This window comes from Lissotriton helveticus, chromosome 3_1 (genome assembly GCF_964261635.1).
Source record: "Lissotriton helveticus chromosome 3_1, aLisHel1.1, whole genome shotgun sequence".
NCBI classification, from domain to species: Eukaryota; Metazoa; Chordata; class Amphibia; order Caudata; family Salamandridae; genus Lissotriton; species Lissotriton helveticus.
Genome location: NC_136061.1, coordinates 399116187 through 399139882, shown reverse-complemented (window position 1 = coordinate 399139882; position 23696 = coordinate 399116187). Strand labels below are relative to the sequence as shown.

At 45.8% G+C, this 23696-nt stretch overlaps 1 protein-coding gene across 2 annotated transcripts in view; it reads right to left on the bottom strand.

Moving 5' to 3' along the window:
* PRPF8 (pre-mRNA processing factor 8) overlaps positions 1-23696 on the bottom strand; it is a 162271-nt gene that overhangs the window by 52173 nt on the left and 86402 nt on the right. For both annotated transcript variants that reach the window (XM_078680163.1, XM_078680164.1), the window contains 4 exons: positions 9911-10046; positions 4010-4179; positions 3714-3843; positions 3256-3402 (listed from right to left, as the gene is read on the bottom strand). In XM_078680163.1, the coding sequence (XP_078536289.1) occupies positions 3256-3402; positions 3714-3843; positions 4010-4179; positions 9911-10046 (583 nt within the window). The remainder of the gene's footprint in view (positions 1-3255; positions 3403-3713; positions 3844-4009; positions 4180-9910; positions 10047-23696) is intronic.

Genomic DNA, 23696 nt, shown 5'->3' with positions numbered 1-23696 from the left:
GTTAAGGCCTGTACGATGGCTTGACAGACGATAAATCCATCGCTGCTCTTTCTCAAACAGAGTCTTTTCATCACCAGATACCTGTTCCACGATGGTCCAACGCATGTCGTTTGGCGTATGATTTTTTTCGATGAAGTGATTGGTCAGCTTGGTGGCATTCCTTTTGCATCGAATGCTGCTTCGATGTTCACAAATCCTAAGTTTGACACGCCTTGTGGTCATACCAACGTAATTGAGACCGCAGGTACAGGTGATCAAGTACATAACGTTACAAGTATTACAGTTGGTATGACTCCGTTGTTCCCATTGCTTTCCAGGTTCCAAGTTTAGAAATTTAGTGTGGGTGGTTAAATGGCAAATGCTGCAATCGCCACATGGAAAATGTCCCGTCACTGGTGGTAGTCTCCAGACGGATAGTACTGTGGGATCCTGGCTTTTCTGCTACATCACTGGGCGAGTGTGGACTAGAGAGTCTTTTAAACTAGTCGCTCTCTTATAGGAAAAGAGAGGCTTCTCCCAGCTCAGTTGGTTGCTCGTCACAATCTTCCAGTTCTTTTGGATGCTGCGACTAACCACGTTAGACAGACTGTTATACGTGGTCACGCAGGTCAAAGGGACCTCATCTTGGATGTCTTTAGGATATGTGTCCAGAAGGGCATCTCTGTTCTGATTGAGTGCCCTCTTGCGGCTTTTGTGAAGTATTCTCTTCGGGTAGCCGCGCTCCTCCAACTTTGCCGTCAGCTCATCTGCTTGTTTTTTAAAATTATTCAGCTCACTGCAGTTGCGTCTTATGCGGAGGTATTGTCCGTAAGGGAGATTCTCACTTAACGGGCGAGGATGAAAGCTACTGAACAGTAACAGATTGTTTTTCGAAGTTGGTTTGTAGTACGTTTGGGTGTGTAGAAAATGTTCCTTTTTATCAATCCTGACATCCAGGAAGGTGATACTTTCTCTGGCATATTCATGTGTGAACCTCAGATGAGGATCACACGTATTCAACCAATTGAAGAAAGGAGGTAGGGACGCTTTATCTCCTTTCCATAACAACAAAACATCGTCGATGTAGCGTTGCCACAGGACGATATTGGTAGCAAAAGGGTTGGTGGGGGCCAGGATGTGTTTTCTTTCAAAGCTGTAAACGTACAATCCCGCTACCAAAGGGGCAAAGGTACTGCCCATGGAAGTCCCTGTTGTTTGAAGGAATATTTGGTTCTCATACTCAAAATAATTCCTTTTCAGGGCTAGTGCTGCACAGTCTACCACGAAGCCTCTCGGTACTTTGAAAGCCCACGGAGCTTGGTCGAGAGCATCGCCCACTACCTTGATGGTATCATCCTGCGGTATGCAGGTATAAAGGCTCTCGATATCCAAGGTGACTAGAAGTATAGGTTCATCAGGTATCTCAATGGTTTTTAACATGGCTAGAAGGCTTTTGGTGTCCTTAATGTAGGTCTCAGTCGATTGTATCAATGGCTTTAGAAACAAAATCGCAATATTGCGAGAGGGGTTCTAATAATGAACCGATCCCGGAGACGATCGGGCGCCCAGGTGGAGGCAAGATGTTCTTGTGGGTTTTTGGCAGAATATAGAAATATGGTACTCTGCCAGCTGATGAAGCCAGGAAATCGGCTTCTCGTTTTGATAGCCACCCATCTGATTCTGCTGTGGAAACCAATTCTAAAATCTCATCACGGAGACTTTCGGTGGGATCCTCTCTCAGAATAGTGTAGTTGGTGAATATTTTATTCTAAGTTAGTTGTCCTTTGGCTGTTTTTATATAGATATGCGGCGTGAAGATAACCCCTCACCGCGTTCGCCCATGAGGACATGCACTGACACTCCTCCCGTGAGTTTAGACAGAGACCTTGCTGTCTTCCATTTGTTCGACCCTGTCCTTATCTATGGAGCCGTTTTGAGACTCCTTTTTTCGTGAATATTACTTAAAGTGCAATTTTAGCTTGTTGTTTTTCTACTTAAATATTTCCACGCTGTTAAATTTGATAGCAGTTGGGTATTATGTCTAGCCACATGATCTTGGAGGCAGTACATAATTTATTAATTCACAGAATGCCGAGCAGTTTGTAATGTTAGCTTGTGTCATTCGCGACATTGGGAACACCGATTAGCTATCCTATTGATTAATTCACCACATAGGTGTTTTTCAAATGGGTGAAGGGATTGAGTGGTATTATGTGGTACTGTACCATATAAGTTGAGATTGTTTCATTTTAACTATGGAAACGTTTCTTCCTACAGGCACCTGTCTCCAGCAGAATTGCTGTAGTTGTCTCGAACGGCTTAAAGCCGTAAGTATAATATATACTAAACAAAAAAAGAGAACAACATTTTTTTTATTTTTTCTTTTCACGCGAACTCCTCACGGCAGGGTGCACCTTAGTGTGTGTACACCACCGGAGGATTACATTATATGGTCCTGATGAAAGCTGAGCGACTTGGGCTCCAAAAAAGCAGAAACATGTCGACCAATCTTTTCTCACTATGGACTAGGGGTCTTTAATAATTGAGATCAATCCTATGGGTCCATTTAAATCTGTTTTTAACCAGTGCAAACCGGACTATTAATAAAGTTGTTGAAAGTCACGAATTTGCGCTTTTTAACCTTCTTTTGCACTCACCTAGCTTAATTTGGCCGGAATACACCCTCAACACACACAAGAACCAGCTCCGCTGTAAGCAGGCGTTGAAGCACACTGGAAAGACATTAGGTCTTTCCAGTGGGAACCCAGTGATGAAGCATGTCACCACTAGGTTGGTGAGTGAGGGTTCTTAAATCGTATTGTCTCATCCCTTTGTGTTTTGTTTCACGTTCATATTCTCTGAAATGAACACTCTTCAGTGTTTACAAAAGATGCATTCTTTCACACGACACCATTCCCTGCACAACCATGAAAGTGGGCAACCACAACTGCAATACCCTTGTAAATTATCGATTTTACAAAGATGCATTTTCAGCTTAGCACAAAAGAAAAATCCACATTCTTTCAGCTGTACACAATATGTATACAAGGGTCTATCCCCAAAGCAGCCCATGAGGTCAACAGCCTTTACATGTGTCAGGAATCTGAACTGGCCTTAATGGCCTTACTATCGGTGATCTCACGGAGCAGGAGGGGACTTGTGAAACTCTTACAGTGGTGCATCACTGTTCCTATCCTCTAGCGATGGGAGTTACCCCCATCACAATTCTAGCTTTCCTCACACCCCTTACCTTCCCCCCACAATGAGGTCACTCACCTGGCACAAGTCCATGACAATGCTCTCGTGAATCTTCTGCCACAAGTGAGCTCTGAAGATCTGAATTAGGGAAATCTTCAGGGTTGGAATCTTTCCATGCATGAAAATACCAGTCAGATCGAGTTGCACTTGGAAACCAACATATACCTGCAGGAGAAAAAACCCACAATGTTTGTGATAAGTATCAACACAGGGCCATAGATCTAGCCCAGCAAAATGACACAGCATACAAAGTGCAAGGAGGGAGTCGCCCACTTATCTACAATGGAGCTGACAAAAAGATTATTAGGGAAATACACTTGCAGGCACAGCAGAGAGACAAAGGCACACAGTTGGCACACAAGAGTTATATTGGGGACAGCTCCCATTGCATTTTACACTTCTTCATCCCATTCTCTCACTCTCTCCTTGTATTACAGCAGCAAGACCCAAGGTGAGAAGACTCGGAAATCACTTACGTTGGCTCGGTTGATGGTGGGTGACCACCAGAGAGTGAATCTTCTGTTTGGAATCTGGTTCAGACCAGACCTCTGGGCATTAGTCAGCTTTTTCCATTTCATTGATTCCTCAAACCCACTGGCCTTCTCCCTATAAAAGGGAACAGAAAAAAGGGGGACGGAGGGGGGGAATAATCAGTAGAAAAAAAACCAACTCTATGCACCCACAAAAAAAGCTCCAAGATCAACAATGGATTGACATTATGTGCAGCTAATCAACATTAATTTGACTAGAAACAATCAAAATTACTCCTTACCAAAAGAGACCTTCCCATGTTGGGAAGTAGGTGCCCTTGAACAATGTGTGTTCCAAGATTCCCTCCACTCCACCCAACGCCTGGATCATATCTGTACGATAGTTGTTCAGGTTCCAGAGCTTTCCATCATGGCGCTGGTGAGTCCACCAAAAAGGATTCTGTTTCAGTACCTTTAAAATTAAAAGTACTTTGTTATGTATCAAATGCATCATAGAAGCAAAGCAGAGCCTCACGCTTGCCACACAAATATTTAATTACAGTTTGATAAGGCCTTCCTGGACTGCATCTTTGATTAGCATGTCCAGTCTTTGACTGGCCCTTTGGTGAGAGAGAGAATGGCTGAAACCAACTCAGCCCCAGAACCTCAGTCCAATCCTGATTCAAGAACAGTTTAAATCATTTCTCTTGCATTTACACTTCCATGTTTTTTTATAGTAGATTTTCATCTTACTGGATGCCTAGAGTTTTGCTGGGAGAGGAAGACATGACATATCTAAGAGTATAGAGTGAATGTTCTGTGTGGTGCTCAACAGGTTGAAAATAAGCAAACGCTTATACTTAAAACAACATGTTGTGCAATGATAGTAAAATCTGGAGCAGGTAGTTAAAAGTTAAATATATGTTTAGGATTATATTTTTAAAACAGAAGGTGCTAGCACATAGTTTGTGTTCATTACGGGTTTTTTTGGGTTCAAGGGAAAACATTACTTGGTAGTGCAACAATTATGTGGTTGATACAATACATTTCAAATAACAAATTTACTCAAGGTTTATTACTTACCTCACGATCCTCCCGTTTACATTCAAGAGCAGCTGGTGACTCCACCATAAGTGACATAATCCACCACAAAACCTTTCAGTCTACATCACAAGAGCGAGAAGAGCAAAAGCACACTATCGATCTCATGCATCAGTATTAAATACCTGTTTTACCCACCTATACATAAGTGCGCATGTCACTATATTCATGAAGTAAATGGTCCTTTGGGGTGAATGAGGGAACTTTGTGCTATGAACAGTTATGCTTACCCGGCCTTCAATCTCCTGAACAGGGCCTGTCCCTGTCTTATGGGAATGAATCCAATTTACAGCAGGCCCAGTGATCCCCACTTCTAGTCACCTCACGATAACGCAGTCATGGAAGACCATTTCAATTAGAGCAGAAAAGTCTAACAAAACCAATACAGAGGAACTAGTACCAATGCTTTCTTGTTACACTGCCTGGGGGGAAACCCCAATTGAGCAGAGTTCAACAGCTTATGATTCCCGAGAAAGGAGGGCAGTGGGTTAGAGATTTCTCCAGAATTTTCATTGAAAAAGGCAACAGGGATAGGCAGATAGTCGTTAGGTCAAAACACAAGAGCATCACCACAGCTTCCTTGCATGTGTGAACTGTCTCCAGCATGACTGATAAATTGCAGACCACCAACAAGGATAGAAAAAGAAAACCAGAAGCCAATTTCTAAATGCCAGGGGAACAGTATGAAACAAAGAACCACAATCTGTACTTCTAACAAGGTTAGTTAGTTTCACTGAAGAAAGGAGCTGAAAATTAGACAAAGAGGTCAGATTACCGATAGGCGATACCCCGGTGTCCTAGTTAGAACTGGTAAAAGGGGTAGTAAGGCAAGAAGTGATATTTGGGTCTTCTCATGAAAAAAGGTGAAAAGATTATTACAAAGCGATTGGGATTGCTCCACGGCAGCATTATACAGACTGTGGGTCACGAAAGTCAGAGCAATAAATAAAGGATGCCTTCAAATTCTGGGTTTATCTTGTAACATTGGCCAGTGCTTCAAACACAGAGATCAAATGTCAGGCTATATCTTCTGACACATTGATGCTTATTCTTTTAACATGAGGATTGCGGTCTTCTTACTCTATCTGAAATGTGCTGGAGTATAGGGAGTGTAAGAAAGGCTGAAAGACGTATTTTTGTGCAACACAAAGGAAAATGTAAATGCCTGTAAATGAATTGTATGTGTTTAGCAAGCGAGAAAGTAAAAATGAAGCATATTATTTGTAAATCTTTCATTTGATGGGAAAAAAGATTTTAATAGGATTAAGATAAATCAAGATGCACAGATGATAAATATTCACCATTCTGATGGAAAATGTGTTGTTCGTAAATTATAATGCTTTAGTTACATTACAAAAAAAAAGTTGCCCCACCTCATGTCTATTAGTGGTAGGTAAGTCGCAAAACTCTGTCATTCTAAAAAGTGGGTTCTTGTTCTAAAAGTTTTGGGAAACACTGCTCTATGGTGTACCTTGTACATGGAGGAGTAGCCAACAACTTGACAAAAGAAAATACCTCCTTCAATGTATTGCACTTTTTCAAGTTTCCTTAAAATCCTTTTGCAGATCACTCCATTTTAGTAGCTTGAACTAACTTTTTATAATCCTTTCCTAAGAATAACTTTAGATTCAGCATCTTAGCAGGCTCTCAATACATGCTCAGGCTTTTTGATAGCCCAGTTTAGCCTCTTTAAGGAAGGTGTTGTGTCACGGGGCTGACTAGCTGGTACATCGTATCAGAGGACTTCCACAAGCTCCACTTGCTTTCCAGTGGCATTAATTCACTTGGACTCCTTATCAGACAAAACAGGCATCTCTTGTGGCTTGCACATATGGTCTTTTAACGAGTGGTGTGAACAACTAGGGAGCCTGGTACAGTCTATCCACATAAGCTTAATCGTTAGTGGCAAGCTCACACCCTCTTCTCTACTTGGAGGGTGACCACTCTGGCCTTTACCAGCTCCATCAAGTTGTAGGTCGGAAACATGAGCATTCCCTTCAGCATGGACAGGGTCTTGATTAGGAAGTAGACATCCTCCTGTATGGTGTGAAGTTTGACTTGATGCTGTGCAGCCCTACTTATCACAGTGTGGTATGCAGTATTATGGAGGAGAAAGGGGTGTGGGGGGGTATGGCACAAGATCAAAATCACCATTGGGATCTACCACATAATAGTCCCAGCTCAGTCCCGCCCGGGCCCTGTAGGACTTGTAACTAGAGTCCTGTGAGTACTGCCTGGCCCTGAGTCAATGTCCTATGGGTAATTGGGTTGATGAAGGTGGTGTGGGTAACGGTGCTGGGCTCGTGGCTGAATCCCTGACCCTTTTGGGACTAGGGAGTCTGGAAGGGTCTAGTCCTATTTCTTCTATCCCAGGTCCAAGTGCAGTTCTTCAAACCTCGGGGACCTCTAAACAAACTCCGGTTCAGTGCCTTTGGATGGGGTCTTTGTAGGTGTCGACCCAGTCTCTTGAGTCCAGGGCATCTTGGCTGGAGGTACGGAGCATGAAGGTTTATGTTGTTTCTGTATAGACTCTGGAGTGATGCTGTGCCTCGGTTGATCGGCGTTTTGTGGCTAGAAAACTTGGGGATGTATAGAGGCATGCGGTGTCAGCTTGGTGTTCGGTTCAAAGGCTGGTGTGTGCTGTTCCGCTGGTTCAAGGAACTCTACCTCCTGCTCGATGTCACAGGCCTTCAAGAAGATGGCCTATGGGTTTTCTTCTGCTTGCCCCGCCGGAGTGCCCGAGGGCCCTGCTTCCTCAGCATCGAGCATATTTTGAGATACGAAAAAGTCAGGAGCTACCCATGATGCATTGTCTTTGCATGTGGTGATGGGTCCATCTCCGTTCTCTCAGATACCTTAATGCTTTCTTGGCGCAGAATATAGGGCAGGCTTCGTAAGAAGTCTCCATGTGTTCTTGTGAGAGGCAGAGGTTACAGCCCTTGTGATGGTCGCTCAAGGGGTATTCTGCGATACAGCTAGGGCATAAAAGTAAGGTGTATGTTCCAGACATTTGTCCTAAATTTATTTTCCAAGGAGTCTACGATGACTCGAGCCTGGTCGTGAAGGGTGGCTCTATGCTGTCGTGTGTCAAAGTACACCGGTCGGCAACTGTTCGATGCAAAGTCCTATCTTTGAGAACAGATTGGTCCTTGTTGCGGTAGAGTTGTTTTGCTGTCAAAGAGTAAACTGCCAGACCCAAAACGAACTGGAGTGTTAACACAATCGCAGCAATCCAAAATGTCCGAGCCCAGAGGCAGAAGAAACCAATCTGAGGTGGAGACGGTGTGATGGTGCAGTGTAAAACAAGGATAGTGTCACAATAAGTCTTGTGATTCACACTTTTTTGAAGAAAAAACAAGTTGGCAAACATCAAGGACCAACACTAGATGGCAGTATGCACAACATGTGTATCTACAGCCACACATGGCCCGAACAGCTACATGTATGTTTAGTGCTAACGTTTTGAACAGATTCCTTCAACTTTTATGTGAATCATGATAGACTGTGGAAGCAGACAGATTTTATTTGTTTTGGTCAGTGAGAACTGAAGGCTGGGCTTAAGTTGTTCAACCAGTTCAGAATAGCAAAGTTTGCTCAGTAAGAGCTTGGACAACGAACCACTAACCCTATGGACCGGTTACTAAGTTTTAAAAAATACTGCAAGCCTGGTCATTTTTAGCATCAACCAGAACAAAGTTCACTCAAGCAAGTCTGAAGATAAGCCGGGGAGAAAAGTAAATTACCTGCAATTCTCTTTTTTGATTCATCTGTATTCCAAACACCTGCCTATTCATGTAGTATTCTAGAATGTTTCATTTCAGTAAAACACTGTTGTAAACTTTCAACTTCACAGACATCAGTACCTTTAAGATTTCAGCTCATCAACACATGAAGAGGCTGCAGAGATCTTTTGCTCCAGGTGTCGCTTCAATGGATATAAGAGAAGAAAGCGAAGTATCTGAGCAGTGACTACTAAATCCAGCTTTATGGGTAATACTGACTTTTTAGAGGTGCTCTTTGGTTTCTGGGACTTTTATAAAACCCATCCTGGCAAGCTTTGTCGCAAGTCTATTTATTCCATTCAGTAATTATTGATTGGGTAATATATATATATATATATATATATATATACATGCATATAAGAATATCCACACAAATAGCAAGTAGATAGCATTCCTGTAGTGGACATAAAGTTCACCATAATAGATAATATTTAAATCAGTCATAGGTTAGAGGCAGGCCTTTCAACATTTTTTTTGATATCTAAAATGATGACAATTTGAACTGTACATTAATTCAAAGGTTTAAATCAGTAAAGGCATGTGCTTTTGGAGAAATGTTTGGAATCCTTGAATTATCGAGAAATGTGACAAGACTAATCTTTGCTGGAATTTCTGAGTTTTGCTCATGGAATTTAAAGGTGTGGATGGAGAGCGGCCAAGAAAGTTTACATCCACCATAATGCTGAGGCTCTTATACAGCAAAAGTGTGAAATGAAATTTGAGTACTCCCTAGCCCTTTGGCATTCCAAACAACTACTTCAAAAAAATACGAAAGAATTTCTTATGCCACCATGAAACACAACCTTACTTGGGGTGTTTTTTTGTTAGTACTGCAATTATTGTTGGCTTCATTTTAGACATAAGCTAAATGCATGTGTCAAACACAGGCAATTTACATTTACTGACCTATGAATAATTATTTCTGAAAGAACGTTGCAACTGAAAATTGTAAAGAACAACTTTAGAGTTTGAGAATACCAATTGTCTAGACATCTGCCTGTGATGGCAATCCAAGAAGATTAAGTGAGTGGCATTTATAAATTATGGAACTTTAATGGCATCACTCACACTCAAAACGTGATACCCTGAATGACATGAAGGGGCTACCAATTTTAAAAGTACAGTGTTGCAATCAAAAGTTCTGCCAAAGAACATTAAACTCCATCCCACATTGGAGATGCAACAAAGACAGCAGTTAATGCTGAGAAACTCCCCAATCGCCCAGGCAGTAACCAAAAGGGAAAAGGGCCACAAGTCCACGTATAATCATAAACTCAAGGTTCTCTTGCAAAATAGTGCTTTGATTCCTATTTCTGGTACCTGATACTGTTTGAAGTCCGTGCGAACTCTCCAGCCCTTGTCGTATGCCAAGGTGTGGCGGTCCTTTTGGAACAGTGTATTGATGCGGGGGATACCTCGGTCCCATGAATCCTCCAAATCTTCTAAGGTCAGACGCCTTCAAAAGCAAAATAAAGTAAACATGAGGAGAGAATCGAAGCATAGATAATTATGACTATGTCAAGTGCAGGAAGATACCCCTTACAAGGAGAGTGATCAGCATCAGAAATGTGCACCGGGCAAAGCCAATACATTTAACCACAATACAGACCGGCAGCAAATAAGTTGCAACATCATCTCCCTGGTGTACTCTATTCTAGAAAATAAAAAAAGCTGATGCTCTACGCCCTGTGACAGCTGCCTAACTTCTGAAAAGTTTTGTAAAAAAAGAACAGGAGTGTGACCCATAAACCAATCGGGATTGGGGTTCAGAAGTTTAAAGGAAAAACAATATCCAACAGGTATGAATAGAAAGACAATTTATATTGCATGCACAAGGCATTACAACGGTCAGGGAAAGGAGACACTTATTCACAGGAGTTCAAAGTACAAAAATGATCTTTAGTCTCTTAATATTCAATTCATATCAAGACAAATTCATGCCACAGAGAATATTTACAGCACATAAATGGACAATTCAAATGACAACCGATAAAACTAGGTGCTCAATATATACAAGTGATAAGTGGCGACGCAAGTGGACTAGGTGAACAGCGATAAACGGTGCAAGGTGAGCAAAGTGAAATATATACACAGTGACTAGCTCAACAAGTGACCAACAGTCAATGACTTTATGTAATATAATTCGCAATTTTGGTTAGAGTCATAGCAGAATGCGCCTATAAATTGCGCTGTGGAGTCGACGGCGTTTCTGTCCTTAGTGAATGCAGACCATCATCAGGACTGGGTTGTCTCGTTTGAGGTGCTGTAGGCAGAAAGTGCTCGAGTCCTCATCCGAGGATCTGGCACGGCGAAAACTTCAACTCTAAGTACTTAATCTTGTAGGGCGGTCACGGGAGAGAAGCTTCGTGAACCGTAATGTCGAGTAGACCGAGAGACCTGTTCGATTACAGGAGCTGTTCACGTAGTGAATACGCGTCACAACCAGCCAAGGGTCCGGGGGCCAACAGGTAGCGTCTGAGTCACAGCCGGAAGCAAACAGTGAACTCCTGTGAATAAGTGTCTCTTTTCCCTGACCGTTGTAATGCCTTGTGCATGCAATATAAATTGTCTTTCTATTCATACCTGTTGGGATATTGTTTTTCCTTTTAACTTCTGAAAAGGTCATCATAAACATGAAAAACAGCATCACCAGTAGGAAGGAAGAAGAAACCCAGGACATTCACATAGCTTAAGAGTTGTTGACAGAAATAGGTAGGAATTAAAATGTTCAATTTAAGGAAGAACGTCTGCTCAAAATCTTTGTTGGCAGGTCATCATATGCAAAGACCCCATATACAATAGGTCATTCTTCATTTACACCAATCCAGCCAAAGCAGTTTGTTTCACAGTAGGAACTTTAATGTTCAACATTTTTTTATTAGTTTTCAAACTGTTAAAAATGCACAGTACAAATTTTCTTACATCTCCTCATGGAAACACAACAATAACTCCAGCTGCCTTCCACCCCATACTTACCCCCCAACAAACATTTAATGTATGTCAGTGTTTGAGTAGAGGACTCCATGTCCAGCGCTTAAAATGTCACTTTATTAGTCAGCAATAGATGGTACTATAATTTTTCAATCATGAATTAAGGTTTAGGGATATCAGCAACTTGGGATATCCATATTCAGATTTCTTCCCTTGCAAGTACCTTACCAGCAGGTTGTTGTGCCCCACCATCAAGCAGTCCCCAAGTCTGTTTCTCTATTGCCAAAAGACTACAGAGTTTCCGCGCCCATTCACGCATTGTCGTTATATACAGAGTTTAAAAATTACGTGCGACAGGTTGCTTTGTAGCCACAGTCATATGGCCACCTCTGTTGTACACTGTAATTTGGATGCAGGACTACATCACATTCAATTTTCATCATTTTCAACATTGTGTAGCAAATATGCTAAACACAATACAAAGGCACTTTTTAATGACCTCTTCTTGCATTAAAACGTTATTACAGTGTTAAATGTAAAGTGGATTTGTAGAACGTTGCTGGTCACCCGTGAGGGTATCCAGGCACTGAGTAGGTGAGAGTAGGCATGTGGCGAGGCTGGGCCTGAGTACAGGTAGTCTTGATGATCCCTGTAGGAAGCTGGCTCGGTATATACTATACCAAAGTAAGGGAAAGTGTGCACAGTCCAGGGGATCCCCATAGGCTTACAGAGATAAAAGGAATATGCTACTTACCAGTATGCATCTGATCTTGGCATGTAGGGCTGCTGATATTCACATCTTATGCATAGATCGCCACCTAGTGTTGGGTCCGGATGATTGCACATTGTTGTCCTGGAAGAGTCTTCGAAGTATCACGAGATAGGTGGCTCCTCCCTTGGACTACAGTGCGCATGGGCATCCTCTCCATCCACAGATTGGTTTTCGCCATTGTGGCAGGGATGGAGTATGATACAGTAAGTGATGTCCATGCTAGAGATTAATACTGAGTGCTACAGCTGCGACAGGCACCGGGGAGGAGGGAGGGTGATGTGAATATCAGCAGCCCTACATGCCAAGAACAGATGCATACTGGTAAGTAGCATATTCCGTTCGAGGCATGTGGGCTGCTGAATTCACATCTTATGCATAGAATGTATAGCAGTTTCCTCCTAGCGGCGGTTGCCCGTGCCAGCTGCAGCAGTCTGAAAAAGAGTTTTGAGTACAGCCTGCCCTACAGCTGCTTGCTGTTTGGAGTGTACATCTACGCAGTAGTGTTTGGTAAATGTATGTATGGTAGTCCATGTGGCTGCCTTCTACATATGTCTTCTAGAGGAATGTTTCCTAGGAAAACCATGGATGCCCCTAACTTGCGTGTTGAATGCGCTCTTGGGGGGGAACTGTTAATGTGTGTTTAGCTTTTTGATAACAGATTTGTATGCACTTAACAATCCATCTGGCTATACCTGCTTTGGAAATGGGGTTGCCTTTGTGCTGTGGTGAGAAGGCAACAAACAGTTGCTTAGACTTTCTGAAAAGTTTGGTTCTGTCTATATAGTACAGGAGAGCTCCTTTAACGTCGGGTATGTAGAGCTCTTTCTGCCACGGAAGCTGGATTAGGGAAGAATACTGGCAGTTCTATGGCTTGATTGATGTGAAATTGGGACACCACCTTTGGCATAAATTTAGTGTTAGTTCGCAGCACTACACTATTAGCGTGAATGGCTCCTGAATAGTTAGGGCTTGCAGCTCACTAACTCTTCTGAGTGATGTAATAGCCACCAGAAAAGCCACTTTCCAGGTTAGGAATTGTATCTCACAGGAATGTAGAGGTTCAAAAGGTGGCCCCATTAGTCTGGTTAGAACCATGTTGAGGTTCCAGACAGGTGAAGGTGGGTGTCTTGGAGGAATGATTCGTTTGAGTCCCTCTAGGAAAGCTTTAATAGCAGGCATTCTGAAGAGTGAAAGGTGCTGCCTGTTCTGAAGATAAGCTGCCACTGCAGCTAAATGTATTCGTATGGAACTGTAAGCCAGATTGCATCTGTGTAAATGTAAGGGGTAACATATGATGTTTTGAGTAGAAGCATCTAGCGGATTTATGTCATTATTGTTACAATAGATGACAAATCGTTTCCACTTTGCCACATAGCATGCCCTGGTGGTAGGCCTCCTGGCCTCCTTGATAATATCCATACAGTCTGGAGGTAAGTTTATGTAACCAAACTGTATGACCTCAGGAGCCAGATCACAAGGTTCAACTGTTGCGGATCTGGGTGCTGAATGTCGCCATGGCTCTGCGTTAAAAGACTGGGTGTTAATCGCAGCCTTTGATGAGGAACCACGGAAAGTTCTAGGAATGTGGTGTACCATGGTTGTCGCGCCCATGTTGGAGCAACTAGGATCAGCGTCATTGAGTGTTGTAGCAGTTTGCATGCCACTAGTGGTATGAGCGGGGCTGGGGGAAAAGCGTACGCAAACTTGCCTGACCAGTTCATCCATATCGCATTGCCCTGAGACTGCGGATGTGGAACCTGGCGGCGAAGCTTTGGCATTTTGCGTTTTCCCTTGTGGCGAACAGGTCTATTTCTGGGTGACCCCACCGCTGGAAGTACGGTTGCAGCACTGAGAGATGTATCTCCCACTCGTGCATCTGGTGGCTGTGCCTGCTGAGCAGGTCCGCCATCTGGTTGTCCTTGCCTGGGAGGTGTTCCGCCATGAGGAAGATGTTTCTCTGAATGGCCCACTTCCACATGCTTTGCGCTAGATGGGACAACTGTGGAGAGTGTGTCCCCCCCTGCTTCTGTATGTAGCACATGGCAGTGATGTTGTCCGTCCGGATTAACACGATCTTGTTGCACAAATGTACCTTGAACGCCTTTAGTGCCATGAAGATTGCCATCAATTCCAGTAGGTTGATGTGCATCTTCTTTTGCTGTGTCGTCCAGAGTCCCTGCACTGTGTAATGTAGGACATGCGCTCCCCATCCCAGGAGAGATGCGTCCGTTGTCAGCACTATTTGTGGTACAGGCTCTTGGAACGGTCGTCCCCTGCAAAGGTTTTGTGGGTTCCACCAATGCAGAGAGTTGTATGCGCGACCGGTTACCAACACTAGGTCTTTCAATTGTCCCTGAGCCTGGTTCCACTGCCGTGCCAAGCACTCCTGAAGCAGACGCATGTGTAGTCTTGCGTGAGGGACTATGAAGATGCAGGAGGCCATCATGCCTATCAACTGCATAATCACTCTTGCTGGGAGCGAGTGTTGGGGTCTGAAATTCTGAATGAGTAACAGAATGCTGTTGATTCTTGCTGAGTTTGGCTGCGCCTTTGCCGCCAGAGCGTCTATTGTTGCTCCCAGGTACTGTTGTACATGGGCGGGCTGAAGATGAGACTTTGGGTAGTTTAATGAGAACCCGAGGCTGTGTAGGAGGCTGTGTAGGAGGCGAATAGTGCGGGACACGTGGTTGGCACATTGCTGGGCTGACTTTGCCTGGATGAGCCAGTCGTCTAGATAGGGGTAGACGTGAATATGGTTTCTCCGTAGGTGCGCAGCCACTGTCGCTAGGCACTTGGTAAACACCCTGCGGGCTGTTGTTACCCCGAAAGGAAGTACCTTGAACTGGTAGTGCTGATTTTGGATGGTAAACCTAAGGTACTTCCGGTGTGCTGGATGTATTGGTATGTGGAAATACGCATCCTTTAGGTCCAGTGTTGCGAGGAAGTCTCCCTGACTGAGTAATGGTAGGACTTGCTGTAAAGTGAGCATGTGAAAGTGTTCTGACAAGATGTATTGGTTTAGGGGCCTGAGGTCTAGTATGGGACTGAGAGACCCGTCCTTTTTGGGGATTAAGAAGTACAGAGAGTACACCCCTGTACCCTGTTCTTGTATAGGGACGAGTTCTATGGCCCCTTTTTGCAGCATGCTGAGAACTTCTTGCTGCAATAAGTGTATGTGATCTGCGGACATAGGACGGTATTTTGGGGTTATGTTGGGTGGAGTTGAGATTAGCTCTAGACAATAACCGTACTGAATAAGTTGTCTCACCCACCTGTCTGTGGTAATGCTTTCCCAGACTGGCAGGAACTGTTGTAATCTGCCCCCGACCGGTGTTACATGGTCTGGGGGCAGCGACAAGGCGTCACTGTTTAGTATTGGCGGAGGATCTGGTGTTGTTATTCCCTCGTCCTCTGCCTTTACTGCTGTTGCCACGGTATCCCCCTCTGCTTGTTTTATTATAGGTGGTTTGCGTGTTCCCTTTATTGTATTGAGTTTGTTGGGATGCCTGGCCTCTTGTAGCTCCTCTGTTATTGGAGCGACGAAAGGAACCTCCTCTAAATTGTTGTGACTGCAAGGCCCCCATAGATTTAGCCGTCTCCGTGTCTTTTTTAATTTTTTCTAAGATTGTGTCCACATCAGGACCAAATAAAAAATCAGGGTTTACAGGCTGATTTAATAATGTGGTTTGAATCTCCTGTTTGAACCCTGAGATGCGCAACCAAGCATGCCTTCTGAGCATGACACTTGCGTTGATGGCACTGGCTGCAGTGTCTGCTACATCTAGCGCATATATAATGGATGCGTTGGATATCAGTTTCCCTTCCTGTATGAGAGTTTCTGCTCCTTCCTTGTAGGCATCAGGCAAATGTTGTAGCAGTTGCTCTGATGTGTCATAATGTGCCCTATCGTATCTGGCTAATAGGGCCTGTTTGTTGGAAATTCTCCAGATGTTAGCTGCTTGAGCAGCCACCCTTTTTCCAGAAGCTTCTAATACTTTAGACTCTTTGTCTGGAGGGGGAGCATCACCAGTAGTTTGGGAGTTGGCACGTTTACGAGCATTGGATACCACCAAAGAGTCCAACGGCAGCTGTCCCCGAATGTATATAGGGTCCACAGGCGCCGGTCTGTATTTTCTTTCAATTCTGGGGTGAACAACCCTTGCTCTAGTGGTTTCCTTGAAAATGTCTACAGCATGTTTTAGGACACCCTTTAACATTGGCAATGTCTTAACTGATTTCTCTGAAGTGGAGAAAGTGTCAAACAAGAAATCCTCCTCAATTGGGTCAGCATGCATGTCCACATCATGATTTTGTGCTATTAATGCGTTAAATCCTCATGGCTAAATACACTTGAACTATTATTTTGGATTCTTTAAAGACTCTGCACCGATCTGTACTACTTGTTCGATCCCTTTGCTTATTTGTATTACTTGTATTATCGACTTACCTGATTGTCTATGCTCCCACTTGTTTGTACTATTAGCATTATTGACGTACCTGTTTGACTATGCTCCCTCATGTACCTACCCCACCCCACGGCGGCTTTGGGCCCAGCGTTGAGATTGGACCGACGGACTTCACCTTGTCGTCGTGCTTTTAACCTTGCGCGGACTTTGGTGTTTGTTGCGTCGGAGGCGCGCTCTTCTTCTTCGTTTCGACTTGCTCCTTAGAGGCGCCTTTGGGTTTCGGCTCGAGGGTTTTGCCGAGCTGTTGTTTTTCGACTCGGTGCCTCGGTTCGAGGGCCTCCGAGACTCGAGTCCTTTGTTTGTGTCGCTGTCCGTCGACGCCGATCTCGCCGGTTCGACATACTTGGCTTTAGCGATGGACTTTAGCGCACCAATCTTCGGTTCGACCCCCTTTGTGGTCGATCCCGCAGGGTCTTCGACCCTTTTTTCGGCGTCGGAATCGATGTGGTCGCACTCTTCGATACAAGGACTGTTTGCAGCAGTTTCGGTTTCGTTATTGTCTCGATAGCTTTCGGTTTCGCTTTCTGTAGTGCGACCGATGGCTCGTGTGATATATTCTTAGCCGGGCCGAGACGCGGGGCTATAGAATGTTTATCAAGATCTTGGCTAAGGCCCTTTGGCGATGCCTCGACCTGAGCCTTTGAAAGTTTTTGTGTGTCTTTTTGGGGCCCAGTACCCACTGTTGGGCCTAGTTCACCACTCGAGTCGTCATCGACAGCTCCGATGGGGGACACGTTACCTTACGTTTTGTTCTTCTTCGACGCGGTCTTCGTCGTCTTCATAGTAGTTGGAGTCGTGCTCCGAACCTGGATCCGACGCCTGCTCCGGATCCTCAGTCTCGACGACCTCATCGTCGTCTTCATCGAAGATATTCACCGGGTCGGGCGCTGGCTTCGTCATTGTTTGTCGTGCTGCACGTCGGAGCCTAAGCGTCTTCTTCGACCAGAACCGAGCACAAGCTAGACAGTTGTCCTCGTTGTGGTCTGGTGATAAGCACTTGTTGCACACCGGGTGAACATCGATGTGCGGGTATTTAGAGTTACAAAGGGGGCATCGTTTGAACGGGCTCTGTTCCATCGACGATCGGGCCTCTGGTGTCGAAAAGGCCACGCGGCTCTCTTCGACGTCCTGCTTCGAAAAGAACTGGAACAAGAACTCGGCACCGATCGAATTAACAATACCGACGACCCCGAAAGCCTTTTGGCCTTGTAGAAAAGTTTCCGAACTTGAGTAAAGAAAAGTACATCCGAACCCAATGGCGGAAAAAAACAATCTGAGGATGGAGAGGATGCCCATGCGCACTGTAGTCCAAGGGAGGAGCCACCTATCTCGTGATACTTCGAAGACTCTTCCAGGACAACAATGTGCAATCATCCGGACCCAACACTAGGCGGCGATCTATGCATTAGATGTGAATTCAGCAGCCCACATGCCTCGAACGTAGATAATACCTTACTCTGTATTTGTGGGAGTGTGGGCGAGCAGTAAGGCTTTATCAGAGGGCTGTGTTAAGCATTTATTGTACACAAGTAGGCAAGAAATGATGTCACACACTCAAAGACTGAACTCTGACCAATTTGTTTTGTATACAAATATTTAGTTGTGTTTTATTTCTATAACCAAGCAAGGCCTGGTGCGGGTAAGTGAAATAATTCTTTGTAGAAATAATAGAGTTGAATGCAGTTGGACGCAATTGGTTTCGATACAGCTAAGACAATTATGCAGAAACAGTTCAAATTACTCTTCAGTTGCTTCGCAATTACTGTATAATTACTTTTCAGTTTACTTTTTCTTCTCATTGTGATATGCTTAGATATAACATCTGATTATTTCCAAAATAAAAGTTAAGTAAATCAGTTTTTGTAAGCACACAGTTTCTTAAGTTTCCATACAATTTTCCAACTCCACACTTTAAACATTTTTCACAGACAAGCAATTATTGCAATCCTATGGGAGGAAATGAAGTCATCGGTTTACAGGCAAGTACCTGGTTTTGGGAGTTGGATTTCTAGGGTTAGAATAAGGGTTCCCTCAGGGTCAAGGATACACTCAAAAAACACCATCAGCAGCACTAGGGTAGGCGGGTGCAGACCGCGGAGGCCCAATGTTATCCTATGGGGGATAATGGGGCTCTGTTTAGTGGCTGCTCAGGGTCACACCACTTGGATGTGGAAGCAAAGCTCCTAGAGTTAAACACAGGGTAAGAGGGGATCAGAGTAGCACCCACAGCGGCGGGAGGGTGCAGGGTGCTGACTTGGCGTTGGGTGCCCTGTTTTCAATGGAAGTTGCCGTTTTTGGCTGCAGGCTCTGTCCAGGAAGTTTTCCGGGAGGAACCAACAGCTGGGCAGGTAAGTTAGAGGGCTCGAAGAAATAGGTGCACCTCAGGTCCTCTTCTCCAGGGAGCAGGCAGCCGGATGCAGGGGTGCCTTTTGCGGTCGGTCAGGCTCGGTTGGGGGCGGCAGTGGAGTGGGGGTGGGGGGTGGGTGGTGGTGGTGGAGTGGTGACGTTGAGGAGTCCTGGAGGGGTTAACCCACGGTGGAAACTGACTCTGGAGCGTTGAGGGGACTCGCTGGAACCAGTCGGCCACTTGGACTCGGGCCGTAGGCGTCGGGTGAAGTGACGGTTCCAGGCGTCAGGTTTCTTTGTCCTCAACAGGCTCAGAGTCTTTCTATGGTAATTCTTTTGAGTAGAGCTGCTGTTCACAGGAGATCCGGTCTTTGTTGAAGGCAGTCAGTCCTCCCAGGGGTTCTGGAGGTCGCTGGCTGCAGGACAAGGCAACTTTTGGTGCAAGATCTCTGGAAACTGCAGACTGGTCAGCAGGGCTGGGGCCAAGTCAGTTCTTCTCTGCAGTATCCTCTGCTGGGCGTATTCTTTAGTCTTTCTTCTTCGTAGTTTGTGGGAATCTGCCGTCTTGGTTCAGGGCTGCCCACTAAATACTGTATTTAGGTGGCATTTTATGGGTCTTGGGGTCTGTAGCCAAAAGGGGTGAGACAGGAAGGGGCCTGCTCCTGATAGCAGGAGAGGCTAGGGGTTGTGGTACAAAGGCAGCAGGGCCTTTGAAGCTTACCTGCCACAGATGGCTCTTCCTGACCTGGGGAGGTGTAAACACCTCCACCCAGGAAAAGCTTATTTCTGGGCCCAGGGAGCGAAGGGGTCCAGAAACATGTCTCGTAGACACCAGCCTGCCACCACGTCAGGGAACCCAATCGGGGACTGGTTGTTTTTCAGGGGGCATCTCTAAGATGCCCTCGGAGTGCATTGTTTAATAAATCCCACACTGGCATCAGTGTGGGTTATTATGCTGAGAAGTTTGCTACCAAACTACTCAGAATTCATTAAAGCAATTATGGTGCTGTGGCGTTCGTAATGACAAACTATAAGACCATATACTCTTTTATGGCTTTACTGCACATACAATGTCTAAGAATGGACTTAAGACACTGCTCATGCAAATATACCCTCACCAGTGGTATAGTGCACCCAGCTAGAGGGGTGCAGGCATGGCACACAATTATGTGTGCCATGTCGACGCTTCACTTTTGTCTGCACCAAAACATGCAGCCTGCAATGGCAGTGTGTGTGTGTGTTAAGGTACAGGGCCTCCAAGGGTGGCACAATATGTGCTGCAGCCTTTAGAGACATTCCCTGGTCACAGTGCTCTTGGTTTCCATGGTACAGTTTTTAAGGGACTTACATGTGGCCAGAGAGGTGCCAATCGTGAGTACCCATGTACAGTTTTGAGAATGAACACAGGACCTGGGAACCTGATAGGCAGGGACCCAGGGCACGTCAAGTCAAAGTGCATCAGAAATCTGGCAAAAAGTGTGGGGGCGGTGTTAATGCAACAGAAACCCAGCTTCCTTCAGTCCCATGAGAAATTGAAAAGCCAGGTTTTCCGCTTCTTACGGAATTCAAGAAATGAGGAGGAGGCCCTAATATGTGGGGAAGTTGTTCCAGGAGTGGATGGCCTGGTAGGACGACGGTCCTCCTGTTCTGCGTCTGTGGATGCTGGGTGTGTGTGCGTGAATGAGACTGATGCCGAGTGAAGTTGTCTGGTGGGCTGGTAGAAGTGAAGCCGGTGATGAATGAGGTATGCGGATCCCGCTTTGTGTAGTAACTTGAATGCGTGTGTGAGAAGTTTGAACTGGCATTGCTTTTGGAAGGAGAACTGGTTGCTACCTCTCATATATTGTACATGATGTAAGCTGATTGCTACCTCTCATTTATTGTACATTGTGTAAGCTACATCTACGCACTGTTTGTTCCTGGATTGCATCGACTGCTACCTCTTATACTTTTGGCTACTTTTGGCCACTCACTAGCGTCACTCCTGTGCCCTGTAACCAACGGCTGACAGTTCTATTGTCGTCTTTTCTCCCACACCCAACGTCACAGCCTTCCTAACATGGATCTCATCGGTAAGCACACATACAGAATCAACTATCCTTCCACACTCACCAAAAAAGCAGCTAAACGCTTTAAACATAGTTTCTTGAGATCGCACCCTGAAACTCCCTTTGCCGACACCTACTTCTCACCGGGCAATGGAGCCCTGAACACTGATATCATCTTCCACACCTCACGCACAGCCCAATGGAGAAAAGTGTTTCTAACCCTACTCACCGTCTCCACCACCAGGAAAACAGCTCATGGCATAACCCTCTCTATCACACCTTCCCAACTCTTCCATGGCAGAACCACCATCACCATCTACAATAACGGGATTGTCCTAATTCAATCCACGGACAAGAACCTGGAAATACTAGACAACCTGTTCCCCAAGTTCAAAGAGCACCTTTCCAGGAAGCGGACCTCCACCCAGAACTCCACCAGCACAATCATCACCCCTGACATCACAGCCCTCACCCACAACACTACTAACATAGCTCAGCGCCGGGTCCACACGCACCTCACCTCTTCCCCCAGCACCCTAATGAATGGCCCACCTGCTGTTACCGCCCCACACTCCCCAAGCGCAGTCACCAATCTCTCCCCCTAATACACTAGCCGCCCCTCTAACAATACCCCTTTGACCCCCACTCATACCTCCCCCATCCCTCTCTCCCCTGACATAACAACCCCCACCCACAACACCTCCTACCTTGATCAGCACCAGAACAGCACGCGCAATGACAAATCCTACCCTTTGTTCCCCCCCCATTCTCAGTCCCCACGTGAGTACACCCCCCCATACATCCTCGACACACCCACATCCTCGATTCCCCCACGCCCCCTTCCCCCCACGCTACACCCCCCATGAACGCTTCTGAACACGCCACCGTCTGGAGTTTATCTCCCCCCCCCCCCTTCCCTCCCCCCAAGGCAGATCCATCTCCCTCCCCAGCTCCCTCCCCACTTTCACTCACGACACCCCCTCCCTTGCAACCAGTCCCACAGAACATACCGCCTCTCTTACCTTAGCATCCCCCCCTCTCTCCCCTCCCATTCTCAGCCCCCACTACCTTCCTGCCACCCCCACTGTCTTCAGCCTTCACTCTCTCTTCAACTTACCGGCACCGTCTCCCACTGACGACACTACTTATGTCTCCCACCCTCCACCTACTTCACCCACACCCCTCGTCCACAAATACGCCCACACTTCGAATGCCATCCCACTCATTATCACCGCAGAACCTTCCAACAACGCTAGCATATCCCCCCCTCGATACCCTGCCCGCTCTCTAGCTCACTACCCAACCATTCACCAATGGCTCTCACCACCAACGCCATCTCCAATCCTCCTCTTGACCTGACTTTATCTACCCTCCAACAAGTCAAAGAGGATCTCCTACAAGTCAAAAAAGATGTCCACGATATCAAAGACCTTCTCTTCTCACAGCCCAGTCTACCTCCCACCATCCCACGACCCTACAAACGACGCACCCTCCCTACATACCCTCGCCTCCAACGACCCCCGAGATGGCCGACTATCCCCGTTCGCAATAACTCCCACCGCCCCCGCCGTGTCCTCAACTCACTGTCTGACCGCGACCTATGCTCTCTCCTACGCTCTTATGGCCCAGGTCCGGTAAAACACATATCCACCACACACGTCCCCATACCCACAATTCTCTCAAATCCCCTGAGGCTCCCAACCCATAACAACAGAGGTTCCATCCCTAACAACCTCAGAAAAGTCCCCCTCTCTCTAGAAGGCTCGACCACCCTTCTCACTCCCAAACTCAAATGCATCCTACTCCACTGCAGATCGGCCCAGAGACACTCCTCCGACATCGCTGATCTCGTCTCAGCAATGGATCTGGACCTAGCCATTCTGACTGAAACGTGGCTTACTGAAGCCTCTACCCCGATAATGGACATATTAGTCCCCCCCAATTATCACATCATTAGACTGGACAGGCCTGTCAAGACAGGCGGGGGAATTGCATGCATTTTTAGGAGCAACCTCTCCGTTACTAAAGCCGCCTCCCCCTCCCTTACCTCCTGTGAACTCCTCTGCCTCGATATCACCAGCGAGGGCAAACAAGTTTGTGCTTTACATCTCATCTATCACCCGCCTGGTGACAACCTCATATTCACCCAACAACTCATGGACACGATCACATCCAATGCCGGTCGGCAGATCACCCAAGTCTACCTGGGTGACTTTAACCTCCACTGGAATGATCAGAAAGACACAGAGGTGAATAGTCTCAAAACTTTCCTTAATGCGCTTGACCTCACCCAAATATGCGATAGACCAACACACGACAAAGGCTCGATACTCGATCTCATCATCGCCAAAGAGGACTCTACCCAACTGGAGGCGATCCAACCCTGCGACTGGTCAGATCACCACATTATCACCTTCTTTATTAACGAAAAAGTTGAACCTAACCCGGTTCAACCCACCAAATCCAAAACCTGGAAAAGGGACATGAAGAATCTTAACCCCACTACCCTGCCTCCCCACATCGGCAGTCTCCTCCTTCCCCCT